The sequence below is a fragment of the Chelonoidis abingdonii genome, chromosome 1 (assembly GCF_003597395.2).
Source record: "Chelonoidis abingdonii isolate Lonesome George chromosome 1, CheloAbing_2.0, whole genome shotgun sequence".
In the NCBI taxonomy this organism is placed as follows: Eukaryota; Metazoa; Chordata; order Testudines; family Testudinidae; genus Chelonoidis; species Chelonoidis abingdonii.
This window is the reverse complement of record NC_133769.1, coordinates 186,420,343-186,444,621: the sequence shown is the minus strand read 5'-3', so window position 1 is coordinate 186,444,621 and position 24,279 is coordinate 186,420,343. Positions and strand designations below refer to the sequence as shown.

The 24,279-nt window shown below is 38.8% G+C and overlaps 1 protein-coding gene across 1 annotated transcript in view; it reads right to left on the bottom strand.

Moving 5' to 3' along the window:
- The window catches only part of ROBO1 (roundabout guidance receptor 1), a 1,116,086-nt gene that overhangs the window by 155,803 nt on the left and 936,004 nt on the right, over positions 1 to 24,279 (bottom strand). Inside the window, exon 5 of the mRNA XM_075073102.1 lies at positions 23,910 to 24,067. Within this exon, the coding sequence (XP_074929203.1) occupies positions 23,910 to 24,067 (158 nt within the window). The remainder of the gene's footprint in view (positions 1 to 23,909; positions 24,068 to 24,279) is intronic.

The following is a 24,279-nucleotide window of genomic DNA, read 5'->3' as shown; positions in this document are numbered from 1 at the left end:
TGGAACACCACTTCTCAAAGGTTGCCAACCCCTGCTTTAGAGTCTACAAGTCCACTCAGTCCTACTTCTTGTTCAGACAATCGCAAAGACAAACACGTTTGTTTATGTTTATGGGAGATACTGCTGCCTGCTTCTTATTTACAATGTCACCTGAAAGTGACAACAGGCATTTGCATGGCACTTTTGTAGCCAGCGTTGCAAAGTATTTACATGCTAGATACAATAAACATTTGTATGCCCCTTCATGCTTCAGGCAACATTCTGGGGAACATGCTTCCACACTGATAAGGTTTGTTAAAAAAATAGCATGTTAATTAAATTTGTGACTGAACTCCTTGGGGGAGAATTGTATGGCCCCTGCTCTGTTTTACCTGTATTCCATCATATATTTCGTGTTATAGCAGTCCCGGGTGATGACCCAGAACATGTTGTTTGCCATATCTGCAGTGACAGTGTTCGTAAATCAAAGAAGGTACCAATGTGAGATTTCAAAAAATAGCTACAGCTCTTGACCAAGGTTAAGAATCTGAAGTGCTGTCCAAAATCTGAGAGTACCAACGTGTGGAGAATGCTTTCAGGAGTCTTAAAAGAGTAACACTCGGACGCAGAAATTACAGAACCTAAACCACCAAAAAAAAGAAAAAAAAATTAAAAAAAAAATCAACCTTCTGCTGATGGCATCTGACTCAGATGATGAAAGTGAACATGCATCAGTCAGCTCTGCTTTGAATCGTTAACGAGCAGAACCCGTCAATCAGCTTGGATGCATATTGTTTGGAGTGGTGGCTGAAGCATGAAGGGACATATGAACCTTTAGCATATCTGGCACATAAATATCCTGCAACGCCAGTTACAGCAATGCCATGTGAATGCCTGTTGTCACTTTCAGGTGACGTAAACAAGAAGCAGGCGGCATTATCTCCTGCGAATGTAACCAAACTGGTTGTCTGAGCGACTGGCTGAAGTAGGACTGAGTGGACTTGTCGGCTCTAAAGTTTTACATTGTTTCATGTTTTAATGCAGTTATTTTTTATACATAATTCAACATTTGTAAGTTCAACTTTCATGATAAAGACATTGCACTACTGTACTTATATTAGGTGAACTGAAATATACTATTTCTTTTGTTTTTTACAGTGTAAATGTGTATTCAAAAATAAATAGAAAGTGAGTACTGTACACTTGACATTCTGTGCTGTAACTGAAATAACATATTTGAAAGTGTAGAAAACACCCACAAATATTATTCTATTATTGTTTAACAGTGCGATTAATCTTGCAATTAAATCAGCCCTAATACACACACACACTCACTCCCCTAAACACCACCACACACATTTAAATATAGATTAGATCACTTTCTGACTAAAACATGGAGGACCCAGTCCTGCTCCTATTGAAGTCCCAAAGATTAAAACATTTTCAAAGGTTACATTCTTACTATTTTCAGACCAGACATACTAGACTGGTGTAATTAAGCTGCATTAAAGGATTTTGTAAATATGAACAGTTGTTCCTATATTCTACTTTAAATTTCCAAGTTTCTTAATACATTAACTTTTTTTCCCTCCAAAGTGCTGTGATCACCTACATTTATAAGCTTCAGAATAAGAGCCTTAAACCATCTGGTAATAATTTCTTAGATATGTACAGAATTTCTTAACAGAATGGAATAATTATCATTCTACAAAATCCCTCAATTTTGGAAGGATAAATCTGAAGTCATCAACTGCCACCTGCAGATTGGTAGCGGTCTTATAGATAATTAACATTTAGGAATGAGAAACTTCCACTGATCTCAATAAGGCCATGATTTCACCCTGAGATAACACCATATATGAAACACTTTATAACGTGAACTGATCATGTAGCCATTTTGAACGCAAAATTCCCAGTGAGTTCAATAGGAGTTATAATCATACAGAGGATGCAGGAACAATTAATAGACTTTCAAGATCCATGACTCCAAGTGCAGATAGAAGTTCTAAAACACCTGTGCATTTAAATCTTCCACATTCAGATATGAGAACAACTGCTCAAACTAAGATGTTTTCTTTTAACATGAAGTGAGATATAAAAACATTTACAGTCTAAGAGCTTTATCCTGTAAACATTTACACATTTGAGTGATCACATTAAACTCAGTGGAACTATTTCCGTGAGCCAAAATAGGGAACTCCACATGCAAACTTACAATATCACAAATATATTTGCGTTACAAAATAAAATATTTTTGAAAAAATGGTAAAATCACAAATGTCAACAGCAGTGCAGCTGTTTCAGAGAATAATGGCATCTGCTATCATAGGGGAAACATGAAATCCTCAATTTAGGTCATGTTATATAAGTGTAGACTTAACAGTTTTATTTTAACATATACATATAAAATCTGTTAATGATTTAGGATTTAATAATAATACTTCGCACTGCTATAGCACTCTCTTTTCAAGGATCTCAAAGTATTTTACACGCATTAGTAAACTGAGCCTCATGTCATGCCTGTGAGGCTGATAAGTATAATCACACCAATTTCAAAGACAGAAAATCACATGCACAGAGAGCTTAAATGATTTGCTAAAGATCTTATTGCAAAGAACAAAACTGCAACACAGCTGGAACTACAAGAATACAGCTTCCTGACTTGCAGACTTAACTGTGCTTTAAACACAAGACCAACCTTTCCTCTTATCTAAAACTATTTTTCCTTTAGAAAAATGCTTTGCAGTTCACTTTAAAAACATATTTTCAATCTATCTGCATTCTTGTGGTGAGAGACATCAAAATTTTAATTCTATGTAATGTAGCAGGGCTTTAGAGAAATGAAACCATTCATTCATTCCTAAAATCTGTAACAGCTAGCATGCATTGTAAAATGACTAACAAGATACTTTTCAATAGCAGCATCCAAAGTAACAGCTTCAAACTGAACTAAACGTACATTTCCGTAGGACAAAGTTGAACAGAGCCCCGGTTTTCATTAGCCCTCCTTTGAGGCTTGACTCTTAGAAGTCCTAACATTAAGACAGGATCATATACTGTACACCACAACTCAAAATGGTTTAAGGAGCCACAGGCTCTCAGATTAAATTTTAATAAAGTCTGGACACATCTACAAAGGCAAAAGTTATATAAAAGAAAACAAACAAACAAAAAAATCCCTCCTTCTCATTCAAACATTCAAAACATGCATTATAATATGGTATAAGCCACCACTGGGAAAGTCATGCCACAAAACATAAAAATATCAAGATAAGTAACCCTGAATCAAAAGCATTATTAAGGCTGTATACTCTTTTCAAGGAATCAAATCACATATTCTGTGGGGCAACATGGCCAGTGTCAACCAAACCAGTGCTGGAATTATTTCAGTACATTCCTCAGAAAAGTTTTCATTCGTGTTTTAGCTTTTTGGAACATTACATTTTTAATAGTACCATTGTTTCTAGGAATTCTCTTTTCTCCTAAACTTGTTGCAGGTCTTATTCCGTTTTCCCTCAAATATGAAAGGTTTATTCACCCTTCGGCCAGACTGAAGTTTTGTCTTTAGCACAGACTCAGCTGGTTACATAATCTCTGAGATAGTTTGGTCTCGTCCACAGATGATCACACTGGAAGAGGCCTGTCTCTGTCACCCTGTCCCAGAGTCTGGCAAATTCTTTTTCTGTGGAGACTCCTCATGCCCTGTGGTGTTGGCTTAGGAATGGTTCTCTGTCTCTCTTTTCTGGGTGAACACTGTATCTCTGTAGGGTGTTGTGTTTGCCAGCTCGTAAGCTCCTCCTTTTCCTTCAGATCACTAGTCCCTCTTTCACAGTTCCCTCATAATACCTAGGTGCCACCGCGCCCCTCATGACTCCTTTAGTCAACTCCTTCTGGTGTCCCTCAAATGCTGTATCCTCATAGGTGTCTCCATGGCCAGCAGCTCTTTGGCTGACCAGTTGTGTTTTAGCCAAGCCCCACTCTATGTGCCTCCGGTACTCTCATCCCTACTTCAGAAAGATTGCTCTCTCAGCCGCACCCACATGTCTGTGCATGTGCAACCAGAGGAAGATTTGAATACTTCATTTTTCATGGCAAACAGTCAATTTAATGTTTTCTATGAAGTCAGTGACAATTATGAAATACTGCAGCCCTAAACAGGAGTAATTAACAAAGTTCCAACAGAAGAGCATGTCCATTTTATAAGCCTTCACACAGACAACTTCCACCTATCCTTAAACTAACATTTTCTTGAGAAATAATAGATGTATTACTTCTCTTGAAATCTTAAATATACTATATGACCTGTACTCAAATCCATTAGTAGTCCTGCTGGACACAGGTATAGTTTGTTCACACTCACATTGCTACTTTACTGGAAAGAAGATCTTCGAATGTTCTGGGGCCAATGTGACACTGCACCCCATATTCTTCACAGTGATATTATTATGATATGATTATAGCATAATTACGATGTACTTTATGCGAGACGGACTGTCATAACTATAAAGGGAAGGGAACAGCCCTTCTGTGTACAATACTATAAAATCCCTCCTGGCCAGAGACACCAAAATCCTTTCACTTGTAAAGGGTTAAGAAGCTCAGGTAACCTGGCTGACACCTGACCCAAAGGACCAATAAGGGGACAAGATACTTTCAAATCTTGGTGGAGGGGAAGGCTTTTGTTTGTGCTCTTTGTTTTGGGGGTGGTTTGCTCTTGGGACTAAGAGGGACAGGACATCAATCCATGCTCTCAAAATCTTTCTGAACAAGTCTCTGATATTTCAAACTTGTAAGTAACAGCCAGGCAAGGCATGTTAGGTTTAACTTTGTTTTCTCAACTTGTAAATGTTCCTTTTTGCTAAGAGGATTTTACTCTGTTTGCTGTAACTTTGAACCTAAGGCTAGAGGGGTTCCTCTGGGCTCTATGAATCTGATTACCCTGTAAAGTTATTTTCCATCCTGATTTTACAGAGATGATTTTTACCTTTCTTTCTTTAATTAAAAGCTTTCTTTTTAAGAACCTGATTGATTTTTCCTTGTTTTAAGATCCAAGGGGATTGGATTTGGACTCACCAGGAACTAGTGGGGGTAAGGAGTGGGGATGGTTAAATTCTCCTTGTGTTAAGATCCAAGCGGTTGGATCAGTGTTCACCAGGAACTTGGTGAAGAAGTCTCTCAAGACTATCCAGGGAAGGGAGTTAGTATTTGGGATTGGTGGCAGCAAAACCCGATCTAACCTGGTAGTTAAGCTTAGAGGTGTTCATGCAGGTCCCCACATCTGTACTCTGAAGTTCAGAGTGGGGAAGGAACCTAGACATGGGTCATGTAAGGCATCATTGGAAATGTTATGATTTGCTGAATATTATTATCCAATTTGTATGCATGCATCATTTTTGTATATGAAGTTGTAAATACTGACTATGTATGTGTACTTCAAATATAGTTACACCTGGGTAATGCCCACTAGACAAGATCTTTCAGGATAGACAGCTGGGTGGGAAGGGTCTATTCAGGCCAATGAGCCATTAGGGAAAACAATAGGCCTGAGGAGAAGCTTATCTCCTACCTGGTGAGTCTTCCTCAGAAAGCTCCAGACAGCTCCATCCATATGGCTGCTATGACTCTACAACGACATGTGACCAGACCACATGTCTCTGGACTCCACGTTAGTATTGTTCTACAAACTGGTCTGGGAACCAAATTTTGAAACAAAGGGTTCCCACCGTTGTTTCTAAGTCATCCTCAATGATTTTCTTGCAAATACTGGTGAAGAACTAAATCTGAGTCTCAGAACTCTCATAGTTTACATCCTCAGAGTAACCACTTGCTAACTGTCAAGCATGCCTGTTTAGGTCTTTGCTGTTGAGACTTTTCAGTTTCTTGCTCTTCCAAAAAATAAAAAAACAAAAAAAACCCCCTTCTTCTCACTCTGTAATTAGTATTTGCACGTCCTATCATTCTAGTATTTTAATATTGTGTCTAAGACAGGGTTGAAAACCTAGCATTCAAAATTTCTGGGGCAGGGATTTGATAACCTTTCCTCCATTGAAAATTTGCCTGGCATTACTTTCCTCCTTTGAGATCATTTCTCTTTGAAGTGGGTGAATATTCGTAACCTTTCTGCCTGTGAAACAGCAACTTCCTTACATGCAGGAAACGTAGAAGTCCATAATTCTGATAAAACATCTCAAAGGCCACAGAGTGAAAGTCAAGAACTGGAGTCTGCAATTTTTTGCTCACAATATTAATTTTAGATCAGATAGCATAGTATACCATATCTCAGCCAAAACAAGAACTGAAATCTCTGAAGTCTTCATTAGTTTCTAACACATATTTTCACACAACATTGTGTGAAGCTTTGTTCTCATCTAAAGCATCAAAAGCACCCTCAACATGATTTTGTGGTGCATGGATTGCTTCTACCCTTACTAACCATCTTGTTGTGCTTTGGCATTTTAATGTAATGCTAATATGCTTTTTCAATACACCCCAACAACTAGTAGAAGCAGAAAACAGGGTATATAGTCTTTGGACAACTTCAAAATATACAACTACTTGGGGAATCACCACTGCAGCAGCTTCTCCAACAAGATTCAGTGAGGGGCAGCACATGGATGAAAGATACACGCTGATTCAACTGCTGAATTCTATTTTTCACACCTTTGTATGCTGTAGCCATGTTTGCTCCATTCACATAGTTCTGTCTCTGCAATCAGCCATATCTAAACAGTCTTTTTCTGCTTCTCTAAAATAATTTCCATAAATACCAATCCCCTGTTTGGCATGAACAACAATGAAGTCTAAAAAGTTCACAACAACCTTCACCCATCTTTCAAAACCACAACATACCTCAACACTTCAGACGTTTATTCTGTTTGGGAGAGGTCTGAAGTGCACTCAAACATAACAGAGAAGTATTTAGCTTTCTTAATATCATCAAAAATAACTTGCCATACTTTTCTTGCAATTTACTTTGAATTCAGTTTGATAAGTTTTGCAATACAGGCCTTACTAGCTTCCACATGATCCTGCAACACAGTGTCTCTCTTACTTCTCAAGCAATTCAAGTAAACCCCAAAAAACCATTATGAGGACTATTTAATTTCTTGTCTGAATCTCTCAAAGCTAAACACCTCTCAATGAGTACAGAAAAAATATCAAAGAGATGTCACAAACTATTGCAATATCATATCCTTCCTCTATCAACTGTTCAACCCTTTCCAATAGTTCTGCAACTTACATTCAGATTGCCTCCACGTGTGCCTTTGAACGTTCATATTGGAACGCTTGCCTGCTAAAGTGGAAAAATGTTTGAGAGCCCAATTCTGTAGTTTGCAAATGAAGATGAAGAAGGAAAAGAAATAGAACAAGGAGGCAAGAGTTGAACCGTACATCAACCAAGACCATTCACGTAATTTCCCACTAGGAGTTTTGACAAAGAACCTTAATTTTAATACTTGCTTTCCTTTGGGTTTGCTAGGTGAAAAATTGTGTTCTAAATTAACAATGGGAACATTTTCTACTTGAAGATAGCTAACAGAATCTGTCACTTGTGCGGCCAAGTAGCCAGATCTGCCTTGTCAAAGTCAAAATTCTGCCCCGTGCTTTCAATAATCAAACCATTTTCAGTGTCCACATTCATAACAGTCATAGTGACAACCAAAGGGCAATTTTTTTCTTTGAATCAGAGACTCCAGGGTCCAACAATTCAAGACCAAACTCTGTGTTGGAATCAACAAGTCTGAAAAACCCTAATCAAAGTCCTCCTGAGCTAAGGATGGCTCAGAGTGCGAATAGTGGAATGATCCACAGATTGTTCACAGGAACATAGTTGAACTTTGCATGTTTTAAGAAACTTTGTAGACCACTTGCACTTTTCTGATCTTTATCATTGGCCTAGTGCAGCCTGCACTTTTGAGCACGACTCTTGCGCTTGTAGGTATTCATGGCAGAAAACCCAGTTGAATTCAGTAAGAATTTACCCACCAAGCACTTCACGAATGAATTGCTAGGTTTGAAATTACTGTGGTAGTGGATGAAAGATGTATCTCTGTGAAACTCTGGGAGAAATCAGGTGAAAGTTCATAATAGGTTAGTGAACTGTGCTTAAAGTATGTGTGTGGGTTGGGGGGAGCACTGAGAATGCAGACCCCCTTCCACTTGATTTTTTTAAGGTAGAAATGAGTCACTGAGACCCACACACAGCTGCTAACAAAGCTGTTGCCTCACAGAGCTCCCTGGGCTCCTGTTGCCTCAAACAGCTGCCCAGGTTCAGTTCCACTCTCTCACTGGCTGGCACTGTCCACTCCTTGGCCCATTCATCAACACAGGGCGAGTGCAGTGCAGCAGTAGGAAGCTGCAGAGATAACAGCCCTGGGGAAGGGTAATGCAGACTAGAAGTTCGGGCGAGGTGGGGAGAAGCTGCAAGAGTCATGGACTCTCCCTCATCAGCCACCCAGCACCTTCTGGGAAAAGCTCTGAGTCAGGCCAGCTGGGAGGGATGAGGCAAAAAGCAGCAGGGATGGGAGGGTAAAAGCAGCAGCCCCAGCAGTTCACCAAAGAGCCCCATGTAAGGTTTCTGCTGAAAGCCTGTGTCACATGAGTCATCATAATCTTTGAAAAAGATTAGCTGACCATTGTGTCCTTGTCTTCCAACAGAAGTCTATTAGCATACTGTGCCAACACTAATGAAGGGATTGTGGGTATTTCAAGAGAAGAAATTAACAGGAAGAGATGAACAGCAGGGAAGGAAACTGTGTTTATGGGAAAAGAACAAAGGACTAGTCTAATATATGGAGGAGTGTAAAAAGTCACCCTGGCATCCTTCATCCGGGGAAACAGGCCTCTGGTGAGCTTGATCTCACGAGAGAAAAGTCTCAGGTATCGTGGCTGGAAAAAAGGACTTTGGGTAAGCAGTACCATATTAGACAAGAGGGCATCTTGTTAGTTAACTTTAGGCTCTAGAACATGTGTCATAATTTTATATGTAGCCCTTTGTTCCCAGTATTTCTGTTTGCTATCAAATTAACTTACACTTGCTTTCTCTATAAAGAAATGTAGCTGCTGTGTGTTAAGCAGAACACTGTTCTAAGTGTAACTAAAAAGCTCTTTCTGGTAATTCTGTGAGTGTGCACAGGTTAAGGACACCACAGCACGACGCTCAGAGGACTTGGGGGTTGGTGTGTCCCTATCACTAACCTGCATGAGGGACAATGAAACCTCCTGGGTTGAGAGGAGAGTGATTGTGTTGCCTGTGGCAAGGAAAGTCATGGTGCTGATCCCTGGTAGGTATACACAAGGCTACCTCATGCTAAGGGCAAGTGGTAGCGAGGTACCTCATAACTCTGCATCCTCTTGGGAAGTGCCACTGCACTGTCATTGCAGCCCCACTCCCAGAGATACCCCACATGCCACTGAATCCTCAACCACCAGATACAGGGAGATCCCAGCTGCATGGAATCTCATTGCACCACAATCCCATATGCCAGAAAGATCTAGGATGACCAGACAGCAAACGTGAAAAATTGGGATGGGGTGGGGGTAATAGGAGACTATATAAGAAAAAGATCCAAAAATTGGGACTGTTCTTATAAAATCTGGACATCTGGTCACCTTAGAGAGACCTGATAATTACAGAGATACATACTCCCATCCCAGTGATTCTCACTACAACCCCCACCCCCAGAGAAACTCTCAAATCTGAATTAACCCCCAATCCTTCAGACCTTCACTGCACCCCTATTCCCAGACAGACCCTCCCTGTTTTGGTGTGGCTGTCAATGAATGACAATGCATTAAACAGGACCCTGAATACATCATTTGGGGCACTGAACAGTAAAGGCCCATGACAGAAGAAAAGAATGAGCAATTAAAACAAAAACAAAACAACAAACAGCATCAAAAACAGAGGCCCTGCATGGGCCCTGGTCCAGTTCTATTGGAACCATTTGATCCCCTCTCTTTTCACAGCCCTGCCATGTGCCACAATATAATCTAGGTAGAAAGTGATTCTTGAAACCTAGGAGGAAAAAAACTCCCAATCAACCGCTAAATGTTGCACTAGAGAGTAGAAACAAATGATGTGTACCCATTAGCAAGATAAAAGTATCATTCCTGAAATGCTGAAGTCTGCTAACACGATATTAAATGAAGAGACGTGACAAAAATTCAAAATTCAGATAAACAGACAAAACAAAAAATCACTGGATTCCGACTCTCAATGTTCTCAAGAAATACCATGAATCTTAAATTCCAATCCAGGCTTTAGTCTCCAGCTCCAGGTGAGTTTATTTTCCAGTGTTTTGCTATTTTTCATTACTTTTCTGATATAATGATTTCAAGTTGCAAAGAAGAGTCATTCTGCCTGGTTACCCAAGTCTCCAAACCAAATAATTTGTGATAGTCTCTCAACATTTTTTGTCTAGTCCTACATAGGAGTCTTTGGTGACATCCAACCAATTTGATGTCAGTTCCATGCTTTTGCACATTGCAGATTTCAGTTCTTGGCAGAAGCCTGACTAGAGGTAATTTAAGTGTATTAGGACCAGAAAAGACAGAAGTACACTGCTGGGTCAAGGAAACCCAAGAACTGAAAAATTATTTTTGAAGTACTGTGCTTTGGATTAGACTTTTCATATGACCAGAAGCGTCACTGGAGATTTGGTAAAGCAAAACTATCCAAACGAGGTGAAATAAGCAAAAATGAAGCAGCTAGAACTTAAAAAAAAAAAAAAAAAAGGGTGGTGGTGGGGGTAAGGAATCAAAGCAATCCAAACAAGGGAGCTCTGATCATTCACATCTGTTCTAGGCTTCAACAGTCACCCCTCTTCCCCCCCCTATTTTTTATTTTACATTTTTCTTCTTTTCATTATTAGACATATTTGCCAACTCAGCACACTGATTGTTGAAGTTTTTTCAAACATATTTTTAAAGTCAGTGTCATTTTTACTTCACAAGAATAAATAATAAAAAGTAAGATATGCAATAAAGCTTCAGTTAGTAGATATCGGAGATTTCCATTTTAAGTGACAACAGGTGGTCACTGCTGTCAGCAAGTGACAAGGAATAACAAAAATGCCAAGAACATTCAAATATATACTCTCTACTCTTGCTCAAGAAAAAATATGCAAAAATCCCTTCCAGAAGGGAAGGACTTTGCTGTTCGGAAAGGCAATGTGGTGAGCTGATTTTGGTTGATTCAGTTTACAGCAGATATAACTTAAATATAACTACAGCTCTTTAACTTACCTGCTGTCTCTCTCTAGTTCAGTATAAATGGAAATACATTTTCCCCCTTAAAAAAAGAGCTAAATCTAGCATGTGCTTAAGTAATCTCCTGAATCGGGGCCTATTTTTGTAGGACTCCGAAATCACTAACAGAGATTACAGGACTAAGTCATTCAGCACAACTTGATGCCCTAGTAGTTTGACCAAACTACTTCCAAACAGCAGATTTATTTACACAAACACAAATCAGATTCCACCTACGGTATTTATTCATCATTTCAAACCACATATTGAAGACTAATGAAATAGTATCTTCAAAATAATAAATTCACAAATCAGTAACAGAATATGGATAGATATTTGAAAGTCAATCATTTTTTTCTTCTTTTACCTAGCAAAACCTACACTGCAGCCACTCAGAGGTCCAGCTAGTGCAGAATGCAGCTCCCCATTTTGTATGGCAGGGCATCTTGTCAAGAGCACATCACATCTCTGCTCTGCATTTGTTCCAGGATTCAGTTAAAGGTGGGGTTTTTTTTAACCTAAAAAGCCCTTTACAGACTGGTTTGTGGCTCCCTTAAACATTGCCCCTCTTCTCATTGCTTTTACTCAAAAATTTATACAAGATTGAGTGCCTGATCCAATAGTCCCTAACAGGAATTCGGAAGGGCATTCTCCATGGAAGGATTTAGAGTCCAAAACTCACACCTGCTCTTGTACAACACAAAGCTCAGTTTTCTGACCTTCTCAGCCTGTTGCAAAATCCCCCTATTTACTCAAGGGTTTCCTTGAGGGGAAGGGTGGATTGAGAAAGGTGGTTTTGGGTTGTTTTTTTTTTTCATTTGTAAGTGATAGGGCAGGCAGAATACTTTCAGTGTGAAGATTTTGTCAATGTATTTTTTTTTCCTGTGCCAGCAATGCCCCTCTTCCATGTACATTGGCCAGACCAGACAGTCTCTATGCAAAAGAATAAATGGACACAAATCTGACATCAGGAATCGTAACATTCAAAAAACAGCATTGGAGAACACTTCAACCTCTCTGGTCACTCAGTAACAGACAAAAGTGGCAATTTTGCAACAGAAAAGCTTCAAAAACAGACTCCAACGAGAAACTGCTGAACTTGAATTAATATGAAAACTAGATACCACTAATGTAGGCTTCAATAGAGACTGGGAATGGCTGAGTCATTATACAGATTGAATCTATTTCCCCATGTTAAGTATCCTCACACCTCTTGTCAACTGTCTGAAATAGGCCATCTTGATCATCACTACAAAAGTTTTTTTTTCTCCTACTGAGAATAGCTCATGTTAATTAATTAGCCTCTTCGAGTTGATATGGCTACTTCCACCTTTTCATGTTCTCTGTCTATATATATCTCCCCTTACTATATGTTCCATTCTATGCATCTGAAGAAGTGGGCTGTAATCCACGAAAGCTTATGCTCAAATAAATTTGTTGGTCTCTAAGGTGCCACAAGTACTCTTGTTCTTTTTGCAGATACAGACATGGCTGCTACTCTGAAATCTTTTTAAACACTGTAATTTTAAATGTACCTAGGAGATATATAATAGATATGTGATATGAATGGAAATAAAGACCTCAGTTTAGGGTTCTATATTTCTCCTGCAAATCTAATGATACTATATATACCTGTAAGCATGCTACACAGGCAAATAGAGCCACACTCTAGATTCAGATAATATATAACAGTCTTGGATACAGAAAATAGCAGTATTACCTTTATCCTGTTTCTCAGATTTGTTAACATGTTGGTCCACACATTTATTTGCTTCCTTGGAGGTAGAAAATACATTGGGTGTTCTTATTAACACTAGTCTTCAGCCTGACTGTATATAATATAAACAAAGTCTCCTTTCAATTTCCTGAATTTTCCAACAATTGCTAAACAATCCTCTCTTTTTTAGTAAGAGAGAATATTTTTTTTTAAGAAGCAATTTAGTTCTTGACATATTAAATCACTTTTGCTTCTGGCCATTCACAAAATACAATCTTGAATGCTCTGAGTATCACAAGTAACCCAGGCTGAAAGAACAACCATCAGTTTTTTTCAACTTCATAAGAGAGGGAATCCTCTTCCGGACTCCAATTTTATCATTTCAGATTGTCCCTGAGTTTCAAAAGTCTCAATAAGCCCCTTTAACAAGAAAATCCTAATATCCTCTACTCTCAAGTCCTATGCAGATTCTAACATATTTTATTTGTTACATAATCTAATCCAAGCTGCAGGCATTTTCTTTCTCTATCTAGGTTATCAGTTCATGACCAGGGACAAAAGAAATCTGTGGAGAATTGTGGCTCAGTTTAGGAGCCTTCAAATTCTTTCATATAGGCAAAGTATATGCAAGAGAACTTACTCTCTCCCCATTCTTCTTTGCTCTACTTTTATATTTTAATCCAATATATCACTGAAAAACAAAGTGTTCAAAATATGTATGAACAAATAACGTGTTTTTTTTTTATAGATTCCAAGGCCAGAAGGGGCTATTGTGATCATCTAGACTGACCTCATGTATAACATGGGTGATAGAACTTCCCCAAAATAATTCTTAGGGTGTATAAATTTAGGGGAAAAAATTCAATCTTGATTTAAAATATATCAGTGATGGAGAATCCACCATAACCCTTGGTAAACTACTTTTGTTACTGCTGGACCAAACACAGGAATATGGGGGGAATATGCAGCATACTGGATGTTACAAAATACAAATGCCTAGCCCACTTTAGATGGCAGCTACATAGTCACTGCTTTTATTCCTCTATTTTTTTTGAAGAAAGATAAAGTATCTTAATCATCCAGAAATCACAGGAGTATGTAATCACTAAAACCTGTTGCCTACGTAATGCATATAACTAACCAAAAATGAAGAAGTGACACACAAATCCAGCCACACAGAATAAGTGATTTACTGGTTAACAATGTTAGTTGCTAAGTAGTCATAATTGTTCTTCTCTTATAACATTGAATTATGATACATGAAGGAAGTTCACACTTTTCTTAAAGCTGCAGTTTCAGTTTCGTTGAATGCCGACTTGGAAAAACAAGGAGTCACGTTGTTAAGGCATATCTTTGCAACCAGAGTTCCTAGGAGGTCAATTTTGTTTTAAATGAAAAATTAGACCTTGTCAGATTCAGTAAAAATCTGCAGGGAATACCCCGAAATTCACACAGTTCATGAACTTTCCATGCTGATGCATGCTGTCCTGCATCATGAGGCTCCCCTCATCTAGTTCTGCATGGCAATATTTCATCTTGGAGATCCATGACGAAATATCTCATGTTTTTGGTTATTTTCTGCAGATGTTTAATCATCTAGTGAAGGTTTCTTTAATGTAATTTATAATATCTGAAATTTTATTCAACAACCTGTTGATTAAGCTCAGAGTAAACAATGGAGCACTTAAATATGGTGGCAATTCTTTCTACTGAGAAAGATTGAGAAATAATATCCAAGACTGATTGGCACATTTTTTTAACAGGTACATAAATACTGTAAGAAAGTTACCTTGCCCCCCACAAAACTGTCAAAGAAAGTTGACCATAAGAATCAGGAGAAAACTTAAAAAGGCAAACCACCAAGGGGAGAACATTATTATTATTGGCTCGGATTTTGAACCCTTTGGCTTCTTCAAAAATCCCAACCATTACTTTTAGCTGTATTGTAGTAGCACCTACAGGCTCTAATCAGGATTGAGTCTACTTGAGATAAATACTATAGAAATGTGGAAGAAAAGTCAACTCTGCCCTGAAGAGCTTAAGGTCTAATTTGAGACAAGACGTAACAAGTGGGTCTGACAAACAAACAAACAGAAAGGGGAGACAGGAAGAGGAAAATGAATATCAGACCACACAAGCATTAACGTAGTTATTACCTAAACTGATGGCACAAAATGAGAGATAATGATGACTCTGAACTAGAGCTTTAGCAGTGTGGACAGAAAGATGATGTCAGATCCTGGAAACATTATGAAAGATGTAGTAGCAGGATTTGAAACATCCTCCTCTACCTTCAGTGTTATTTGTTTGGTCCCAAACTATTTTCCAGTCTTTAAATTCCTCTACATTGCATGACAGGTTAACAGACATAACCTTGGTAATATTTTCAACAGAAGCAACATTAAAAATGTAAGAAGTGTAAATTATTAACATAACTCCTCCTGATCCTTAAAGAAAGTAGACAATAAAACTATTGATCAGCAGAGGAAGGAAGACGAGGAGAGGAGAGAGGGGCCAGCCCTTTCAGAAGTATATGTGAGGGGGACTTAGGAGGAAGGAAATTGGTGAGGCAGGGAAAAGAAGACTGGCACCAGGAGAACAGGAAATGGCTGAATATCTGCAACTGATGCCTGCCCTTTAAGCCCTTCTGAAAATAATAATAATAAAAAAAATAAGATGAAATAAAATACTTGCCTTTTACCCATTCCTTTATTTGTTAATATACTTAGGACTTAAACCCACAAGCCCTTCTGCAGGTGAACATTTTCATTATTCAGTGAGTAAGCATTTGCAGGATCAGACCACTGAAATACAAGTTCTTCAGACTAGGGGCTAGTCTCTAAACCACATTACATGTTTCTAAGATTCAAAGATTTACAGATTTCATGGCCAGAAGTAACCACTGTCATCTAGTCTGACCTCCTGCATAACACTGGCAATAAAACTTCCCGAAAATAATTTCTAAAGAAATGAATAAAAATATAGGAGGGAGAGGCAGAAAGAACAGACAGGAAAGAGAGTGAAGGAAAGGAGATATGTACACACACAACATAAATACAAAACTGCACCTGATAGTGTTTTAGAAACTTAGCCTAAGGGACCACTCCATATCAGAAACCTAGCACGTAACAAGTTAAAAGCATTACTCCCAAAACAGACAATCACAAATTTTACTCCATCAATTTATTTCCTCCTCCTTGATGCATCTTTCCTGACTGCAATTTATCTTTTGAAGGAAAGATTCCTCTGGATACTGATGGGATTAATTTCAGCCTTTTCTTCCCCCAGTTCCCTACATTAGAAACTGATCTATTTTTACTGGTATGCACAATGTTTTCTTGTTGTTGTTATGACAAAGATCACCTTAGGATCCAGCTACTTCATATATTTTTGTTCCTGTGAAAGCAATGATGCTGTGAATAGTCTAAAAAATTATTAACAGGTCCCTTTCCCAGTAATCTAATTAATTAACAGGAACACTGTGGCAAACAAACAAAATATTTCTGAGTGGATGGTAGCTTTGATGGGGTCATTCATTCCACAGCAGCATATTTTTGCATACTGTCAAAATTTCATCAGTTATGGAAAAATAATATTTTTCAAAACACACAGAATGTTTCATCCCCCGATATGCTACTGAAGGGTCAGATAAAAACCAACAGAGAATTCAAGCTACAACTTATCTAAAACAAGAGTTTAAGTCATTCAAAAATGTTTATGTTACAAGAAAGCCACACACAAAGGGGATGAAAACCTGTATGCATTATTCATCCTGTAACTTTGATCATAAAAGCTGAGAATCTTGAACAAAGAAAGATGAATGCCACCTCAAAGTTCTTCTGTCAAAAACTCAAATGAGAATGATTCAGGATAAATGATAGACAAGAGTTAATATGAAACGGGAAAATCTGGATTCATAGTATTGCACCCAAATTTCAATAAAAAAGCTCTACTTTTTTAAGTCAATTGAGAAGGTATTTTAACACGCTACCATCCTCTTTCATGTACATGTAAAGGAATTCTTCCTATTAAATTTTTCATGTTCAGTGTTCTCTCTTTTTTCCACCATCAACATTCTTATTTCATGTGAACAATTAGGGGGTGTTTCTGAGGCTTGGGCTAGGGGTTGTGGGAAATGAACAGAAGCTGGAAAATCCTGAACTCCAGTCCTGGATCTAAAACAGGATCTGTTTGGGGGCTTGTGCTACCAAGTAAACTCTCTCTATACATTTTACCATATGAAAAACAGTGATAATAAGACTCACCCCTACTTTACTGCGATTTAGCGAGGCTTAATAAACTAAGGAGGAACTGCTACTGAAAGAAAAGGCAACCTAATGGGTAAAAGAGTTTATCTGTAAGGAAACTTGGACCAAAATAATTAAATAATTTGTAATTCACGGTTTCAGTTATTTTGATGCAAGTCTGTGTGGACAGTCTTAGTTCAGAATAAAAATGCTCTATTTTGATATAAATTGAACTGTTTTGTTAACACAAAGAAACATGGGCCAGTGCTGAAGGCACTTCCTTTGACGTAAGAGACTTGGGTTCGATACCCTACTCTTCCACTGACTTCCTGTGTTACCTTGGGTAGTCACTTAGCCTCCTGGGCACAGTTTGGGGGAGCGCAAGGACACTGTCCCCTAAACTGCAAGCCTCAGGCAGGCACAGAATTTGCCCCCACACACATATAGCCCCATTGGCCTCACTGGAGCTGCCCGCCCAAATACAGAAGTCAAACTATGCCTATGCTTAGTCTCTCTGTTCTTTTACCATTGGGGAGCCAAACAGGGATAACAGCACTTGCCTACCCACAGGGATAGGACAGGGGTGAGGATTTTAGTTATAAGATGATTGGTTGTGTTCAAATCCTGGTGCTTACGTAGTTTCTCCTACAATCACAAGGAATGTTTGTGAAGACAAACTTTTGAAAAGGAAATTTTATTTTAAAAGTGTTCAGAAAGTGAAACCACAGCTATTTACCTAGCTGTATTTAAGTTTAGCTGTTAGGCTCTCCAATGGTACAGGAAGGATTTTTGATTTCCAAGAAGTAGTCCCCTATGCAGTTTTGCTCTGACACCGTGACAAACATTTTTAGATGCAGCAGATTAAATTAAAGATCAACATTTGCCCCACACATTAGATTTGCAATTCAGAAGACACAAACCTGGATTAACCAGATTTATAAGCATCTGCTTTTATACAACTGAGTAAGGAATACACTTTAGGGAAATCATGATTAGCTTTGATACTCTGAGAAAATTGCTTTTGGTCAGATTTCTTTATAAAGTAAACAAAATGTTCAGACTGTGATTCTTCACACAGCACAAGGAAAATGTGTACAGTGATCAGCCTACACAGAGGCTGACCTGAGCCAGAAACTGCAGAGCCCAATACACTTGTGGTCAATGAGGATGACTGTTTTTATAATTTACCACTGATAGCTCAGTCTACCCTTATCTTTTTTCATATTTGCTCCATTTACTGTACTTCATGACTTGATAAACTTGTATTTTTATTTCACTGTAATACTGTGGGGGTTTGGGTTTTTTTTTTTTTCCAAAAATTAGATTTAAATGAAGCAGTGCAAATACCAACTCCACAGAATCTTAACTACAGAGCTGTAGGATGTCTCAATCTTTTGCCTCTGATTTTGTCTCAGGAGCCAAGCTACTGCCTATGTTCCTTATTGACCTTTCACTGTCCACAAACCTCGTATCAGTTGCTGGCTGGGAAGTCTCACTCTAACAAGTCCAGGAATGGCACTGTTGATACTGATGAGAAAGAATTCTTTAGATTCTGGAGGAATGTAATAAAGTGGATCATTTCACAGATCAAGACTTTTCTGGATGTGGTCCATTTGGGTAACATGAACCAACCCATAAACCAAAAGAAGTGTGATTTTTTGACTGTTTATATCTTATCACTTAACAGCACATATAACGATTTCAAAAATTCAGATGCTTCAGCAACATTTCCCACGTCCAGTTTTCTTAAAATGGCAAGAGATTTAAGCTATTAAGTTCAGAAGATTTGACAGAAACTTAACTATGGAGCTGCTACTACCAGCACTTCTATAAGTTCTCAAGTTCATAAGTTTTATACATACACACACACATATTCACCTATTTTACCCTTTGGCTTCCACGTGCCTGCAATTTCACTGTGTTTACAAGTGGCAGATAACCCCAATCTTCTGAAGTTTAATGGGTGACATTTTAATGGGTGAAATGAAAGTTGGGCCATTGACTTCAGTGGATCCAGGACTTCACCCAACACGTGTGGAAGCACAAATATAAGATGCCAGGTAAGAAGCGGCCAATTAAACCTCACAAATGTACTTTCAAATGTTGCTTTCAAACCTATTCCTTCGTTATTATTTTGGTATTTCTGACTCTATTCTTCGATGAAATAATGCTACATAAGGAATTTCAGTTTATCTATACCTCACTAAATTAAGTTTTCCAAATCTTTTACTTCTCTCCTTTCACATACTGTCCATTCCTGGTCCCATTCTTTTTGTCTCCGAAATACCACCAAAAAAAAAAAAAAAAATAGCAGATTTGCAGTAACAATGGATAAGACATCCAACTGAATGTGTATTTTTTTCCTTCTTGTCAAGACTCCTTTACAGCTGTTTAGAAATGGGAATCTGAATTATAATGTATTTTCAACCACTTGTCTGTATGAGAAAGATGCCATGTTATTAATAGTGCTGATTAAGACAATGCCTGGCAAATAGGATGTAAATTCATTCAGTGGAGTTTGCCATCTCAGCAACATTAATTTATACCTCTGAATACAAAATGAGCATTTCAGCATAAGGCAGTACTGTATTTGAATCAAGTTTATTCCTAGACCTACATCAAATCCTGTTTCTTGTTTGTTTGTTTGTTTTAAGAAAAAAACAAACTGAAAATATAAAATGATGTGAGGTGGAGTGATGGAAGAATGCTAGTTAAATAGGCACAGTATATAATCATCACAAAGCAAAAACAAACTTGTGTGCTATTCCTCCACAACAAGCACAGATTTAAGACCATCAAAAATACAGATGGTGTTGCCAATTAATGTATGTTTCCTTTGTTCTGGGTGTGTCTTTGTTCTCACAGGTGGGTGAACAGCAATTTTAAAGTGCAACAAGAAAATGAACCACATTAAAGAATACCAGAAATTCCTACAACAGAATGAATGGTAGCAGAAGACAATACACGCTTAGAATGCATTTCACAGAGATACCTAATATTGCTTTAATCATCTGCTTACCTAAATTCAATAGACTTTACACAGCAAGGAAATGCAAACACACATTTTAAGTTAAGGAGATTTCTTTTGAAACAAATAATAAATATGGGGCTAGATTCACAAAGAAACCTAGGTGTGCTGACACTAAGGCCACGTCTAGACTACGCGCCGTATGGGCGCATTAAAATCGATTGCTCGGGGATCGATATATCGCGTCTGATCTAGACGGGATATATCGATCCCTGAGCGCACTTATATCGATTCCGGAACTCCATCAAAACCAACGGAGTTCCGGAATCGACATGGCGAGCCGCGGACATCGATCCCGCGCGGTGAAGACGGGTGAGTAAATCGATTTTAGATATTCGATTTCAGCTACGCTATTCTTGTAGCAGAAATTGCGTATCTAAAATCGATTTTCGCGCGTAGTGTAGACCTGGCCTCAGTGTTGCCACACCTATCTTTCAGGCTCCTGGAAAAACACTGCAATTCACAAAGCCTTAGTTAGGTGCCTAGACTCCCTATACAATGATTGGAGAGAGATAAGTGCCTTAGAATGGGATTCACTAAAGCATGGGTTCTCAGAACAATTTTTTTGATGGCCTCAGAGTATGTCCACCATCCATTGCTGAGCCGAAGTCCATTGAACACACACACTGGCCCCATTCATCTGCAGAGCAGAGCCCTCAGGAGACTGCAGCTGCTATTCTCCTTCTGGCAGTGCTGGCAAACACCAAGGCAGCCAGGAGCAACAGCTGGGCACTGCAAGGAGAGGCCACTGCTTTGCCCCTCTGTCAAGGTTTTTTCCCCACTTTGAACTTTAGGGTTCAAGAAGTGGGGACCTGCATGATCACTTTTAAGCTTAATTACTAGCTTAAATGTGGTACGCTGCCACCAGCCAGAAGTCTGTGTCTGGCACACTTCTGTTCCCTCAAAACCTTCCCTGGGGAACCCAAGACCCAAACCCTTGGGTCTTAAAACAAGGAGAAATTAACCATCCCCCCTCCTTCCCCCCACCAATCCCTGGTGAGTTTAGACCCAATCCCTTGGATTCTAAAACAAGGAAAAATCAATCAGGTTCTTAAAAAGAAAGCTTTTAATTAAAGAAAAAAAAGGTAAAAATTATCTCTGTAAAATCAGGATGGAAAATGCTTTACATGGTACTCAGATTCATATAGACTAGAGGGACTCCCCCCCCAGCCTTAGATTCAAAGTTACAGCAAACAGAGGTAAAAATCCTTCCAGCAAAAAGACACATTTACGAGTTAAGAAAACAAACATAACACTAATCCACATTGCCTGACTATTACTTACTATTTGGAAACATGAAAGACTGATTCAGAAAGATTGGGAAAGCCTGGGTGTACGTCTGGTCCCTCTTAGCCCCAAGAGCGAACAACGAACAAAACAAACAGCACAGACAAAGACTTCCCTCCACCAAGATTTGAAAGTATCTTGTCCCCCTATTGGTCCTCTGGTCAGACGTCAGCCAGGTTCACTGAGCTTCTTAACTCTTTACAGGTAAAAGAGACATTAACCCTTAACCATCTGTTTATGACACCCTCCCCCACCCCCATTTCCACCTAGGAAGCAGTAGTGGCTGTAGAAAAAATACCCTGGTAGCCGCATGCAGACATGGTGACCACATTTGAAAAACGCTGCACTAAAGCCAGCATGCTAGGTGGCTTCTCCCCTAAGCTAATCAATGGGAGGTGCCAAGTGCTCCTCCACCCCCAACTCTTCACCATTTTGTGTAAACTCATCTACAGAGGCTCATCTAGAGTAGACAAAGCCTGAACACACTTACCAGATTGGGCCTCATAGACGAATCAGTCACAGGAATACCTATCTTCCTATCAGGAACTTGGTCTGGCGCAGCAGTGCACAGGCTCAGAGGCAGAAACATAGGGATCTTTAAATGCAAACATTTTATGCACCTAAATGATTTAGCTGCAGCTGACGGGTTGGTTGTGAATCCCAGTGGGGCTTGAGTCTGGGATTCAGGCACTTAAAGTAGCAGTTAGACATATAAGTCCTTTTGTGAATCTAGCCCAGATTTCTATAAAGTATTTTTAATTTTATAGTTATGTGGTTGAAAACACACCCATCATTGTACACAACTGTTTCTCAGTTTGTAAATCTATGGTACTAAATAGTGACGCTTTGTTTTGCCCCTAGGAAGGAAAACAAAACCAAACAATTTAGATCTCAAAAAGTAGCAGCCATTTTGAACCTTAGTTGCTGGGTTTTTGTGTGTTCATTTCCTACAGTGGTCATTCATTTCAGCAGGTGATTACGGTATAAGCAGTATATCTCCAGTGTTTTACATCAGCTTAACACAAATAATTCACATAATGCAGAGATGATCTTATAAGAAGTACATTTTCAGATGTTGCTATTTCCAACCATAGAGAACAATGTCTTGAATCACCATGTTGGCAGCATATAAATGATTTCTGAATTCTTTATGCATTAGGATTACTAAAAGCCAGTTAGGCACAATTGTTTATGGTTTTGCATGTCAAAATTAAAAGAATGATAGCTTTCTGATTTGCTTTTACCATACTCGAGAATAACTCATGCATTGCACGCTTCAGCCTACATAAGCATATGAAAACACTTCTAATGAGAAGAGAGCTTACCTCCAGAAAGCAGAATAAGCTATTATCTCCCTAAAGAAATGTGATTTTGTCCCAAACACCTTATTACACTTTCTAATCCATTCCATAACTCTGCTGTGGGAAGTATAGCAGAGACATTTCAAAGGAATTTAATAAATGGTTCACCTATACTACTAATGGTTCACCTTTACCACTGAAGTATTACTTAGCTTGAAAGAAAACGCTATGGAGCCTAGATACCAATAGTAATCAAAAGACAAAGATTATGTGACAGTGGAAAATGTGATCAATTTTATTTTCACATACTACAGATTGCAACATAACTCTCAAATGGACACAGTCAGACATTTTTTTTTTTTGACAAAAATATCTTTTTCTGAAAACTGAAATTTTCCCAGGGAAAATTTGAGTTTTGTTGAAAATTTTCAATTTTCCACTGGGGAAATCAAAATGGCAGCTCCATGACTGTCCACCCGCAGAGACTGAGAAAAGTATCTAGGAGGGCTACCATGGTGAGGTCAATTAAGTGCCAGCCTCCCAGCTCTGGCAGCCAGAGAGGTACAGAACCCAGAGACTCAGCCTCCCCACCTTCCCACAACTCTAGCACCCAGAGAAGCAGAGAGATGGGGAACTTAACCTCTCCGGCAACCAGACTAGAAGAGTCATGTTAGACTCACTTTGCATGTTCCTTTCTCATGAAAAATATTGTGGTTTTGAAATTTAATCCCAGTTCGGAATGAAAATTGTTTGTAAAAATGCAACATTTTTCTTAGGAAGGTATTTTCATTCTCCGGCCAGTTCTCCTCTCAAGCAGGGGGATGGAGTCTGTTGCACATGATCACTCTAACAAATAGAAATGGAGAGCACACAGTTAAACAGTATAAGTTTGAAGTTAGGATACATTTCCAGCTTTGTGCAAATGAGATGCATCCTCTGCAACACTGAGGGAAGGCAACAGAGGGGAAGGAAGACAGAGCGGCTGAAGGCCTGCAGCTCTACACAACGATAACGGGTAGATTAGTGTTGTTTGCTGAGGAATGATGTGAATGGAAAGGGAGAAGGATAAGTATTCTCAAATGTCAGGTTTTTACACTCACTGTAATTCGTTCATCTTTGTCATCCAGTGGGGACCCATCTTTTTTCCATGAAATAGTAGGTTCTGGATGGCCTCTTGGGGGTTGGCATTCCATCACGGCAGGTTCACCGACAGCTACCATTACATCAGAAGGGTTCTGTCTGAAGTCATCTCGTAATACTGAAAGAGTGAAGACAAAAGAGTCATTACTGACACATCAGTGCAAACCAGACAGCAAAAATCTTTGGCTTCTAATGGCCACTTTAACAAGTCATACAAGTCATTGTTTTTGTTAGGACTTTAAACAATTAACACAGATACTTTCTTTTTGTGGACTTTGAAACAGTGTCACAATTTTTTACATAGAAATTCACCCAGGTTACACCTGTTTT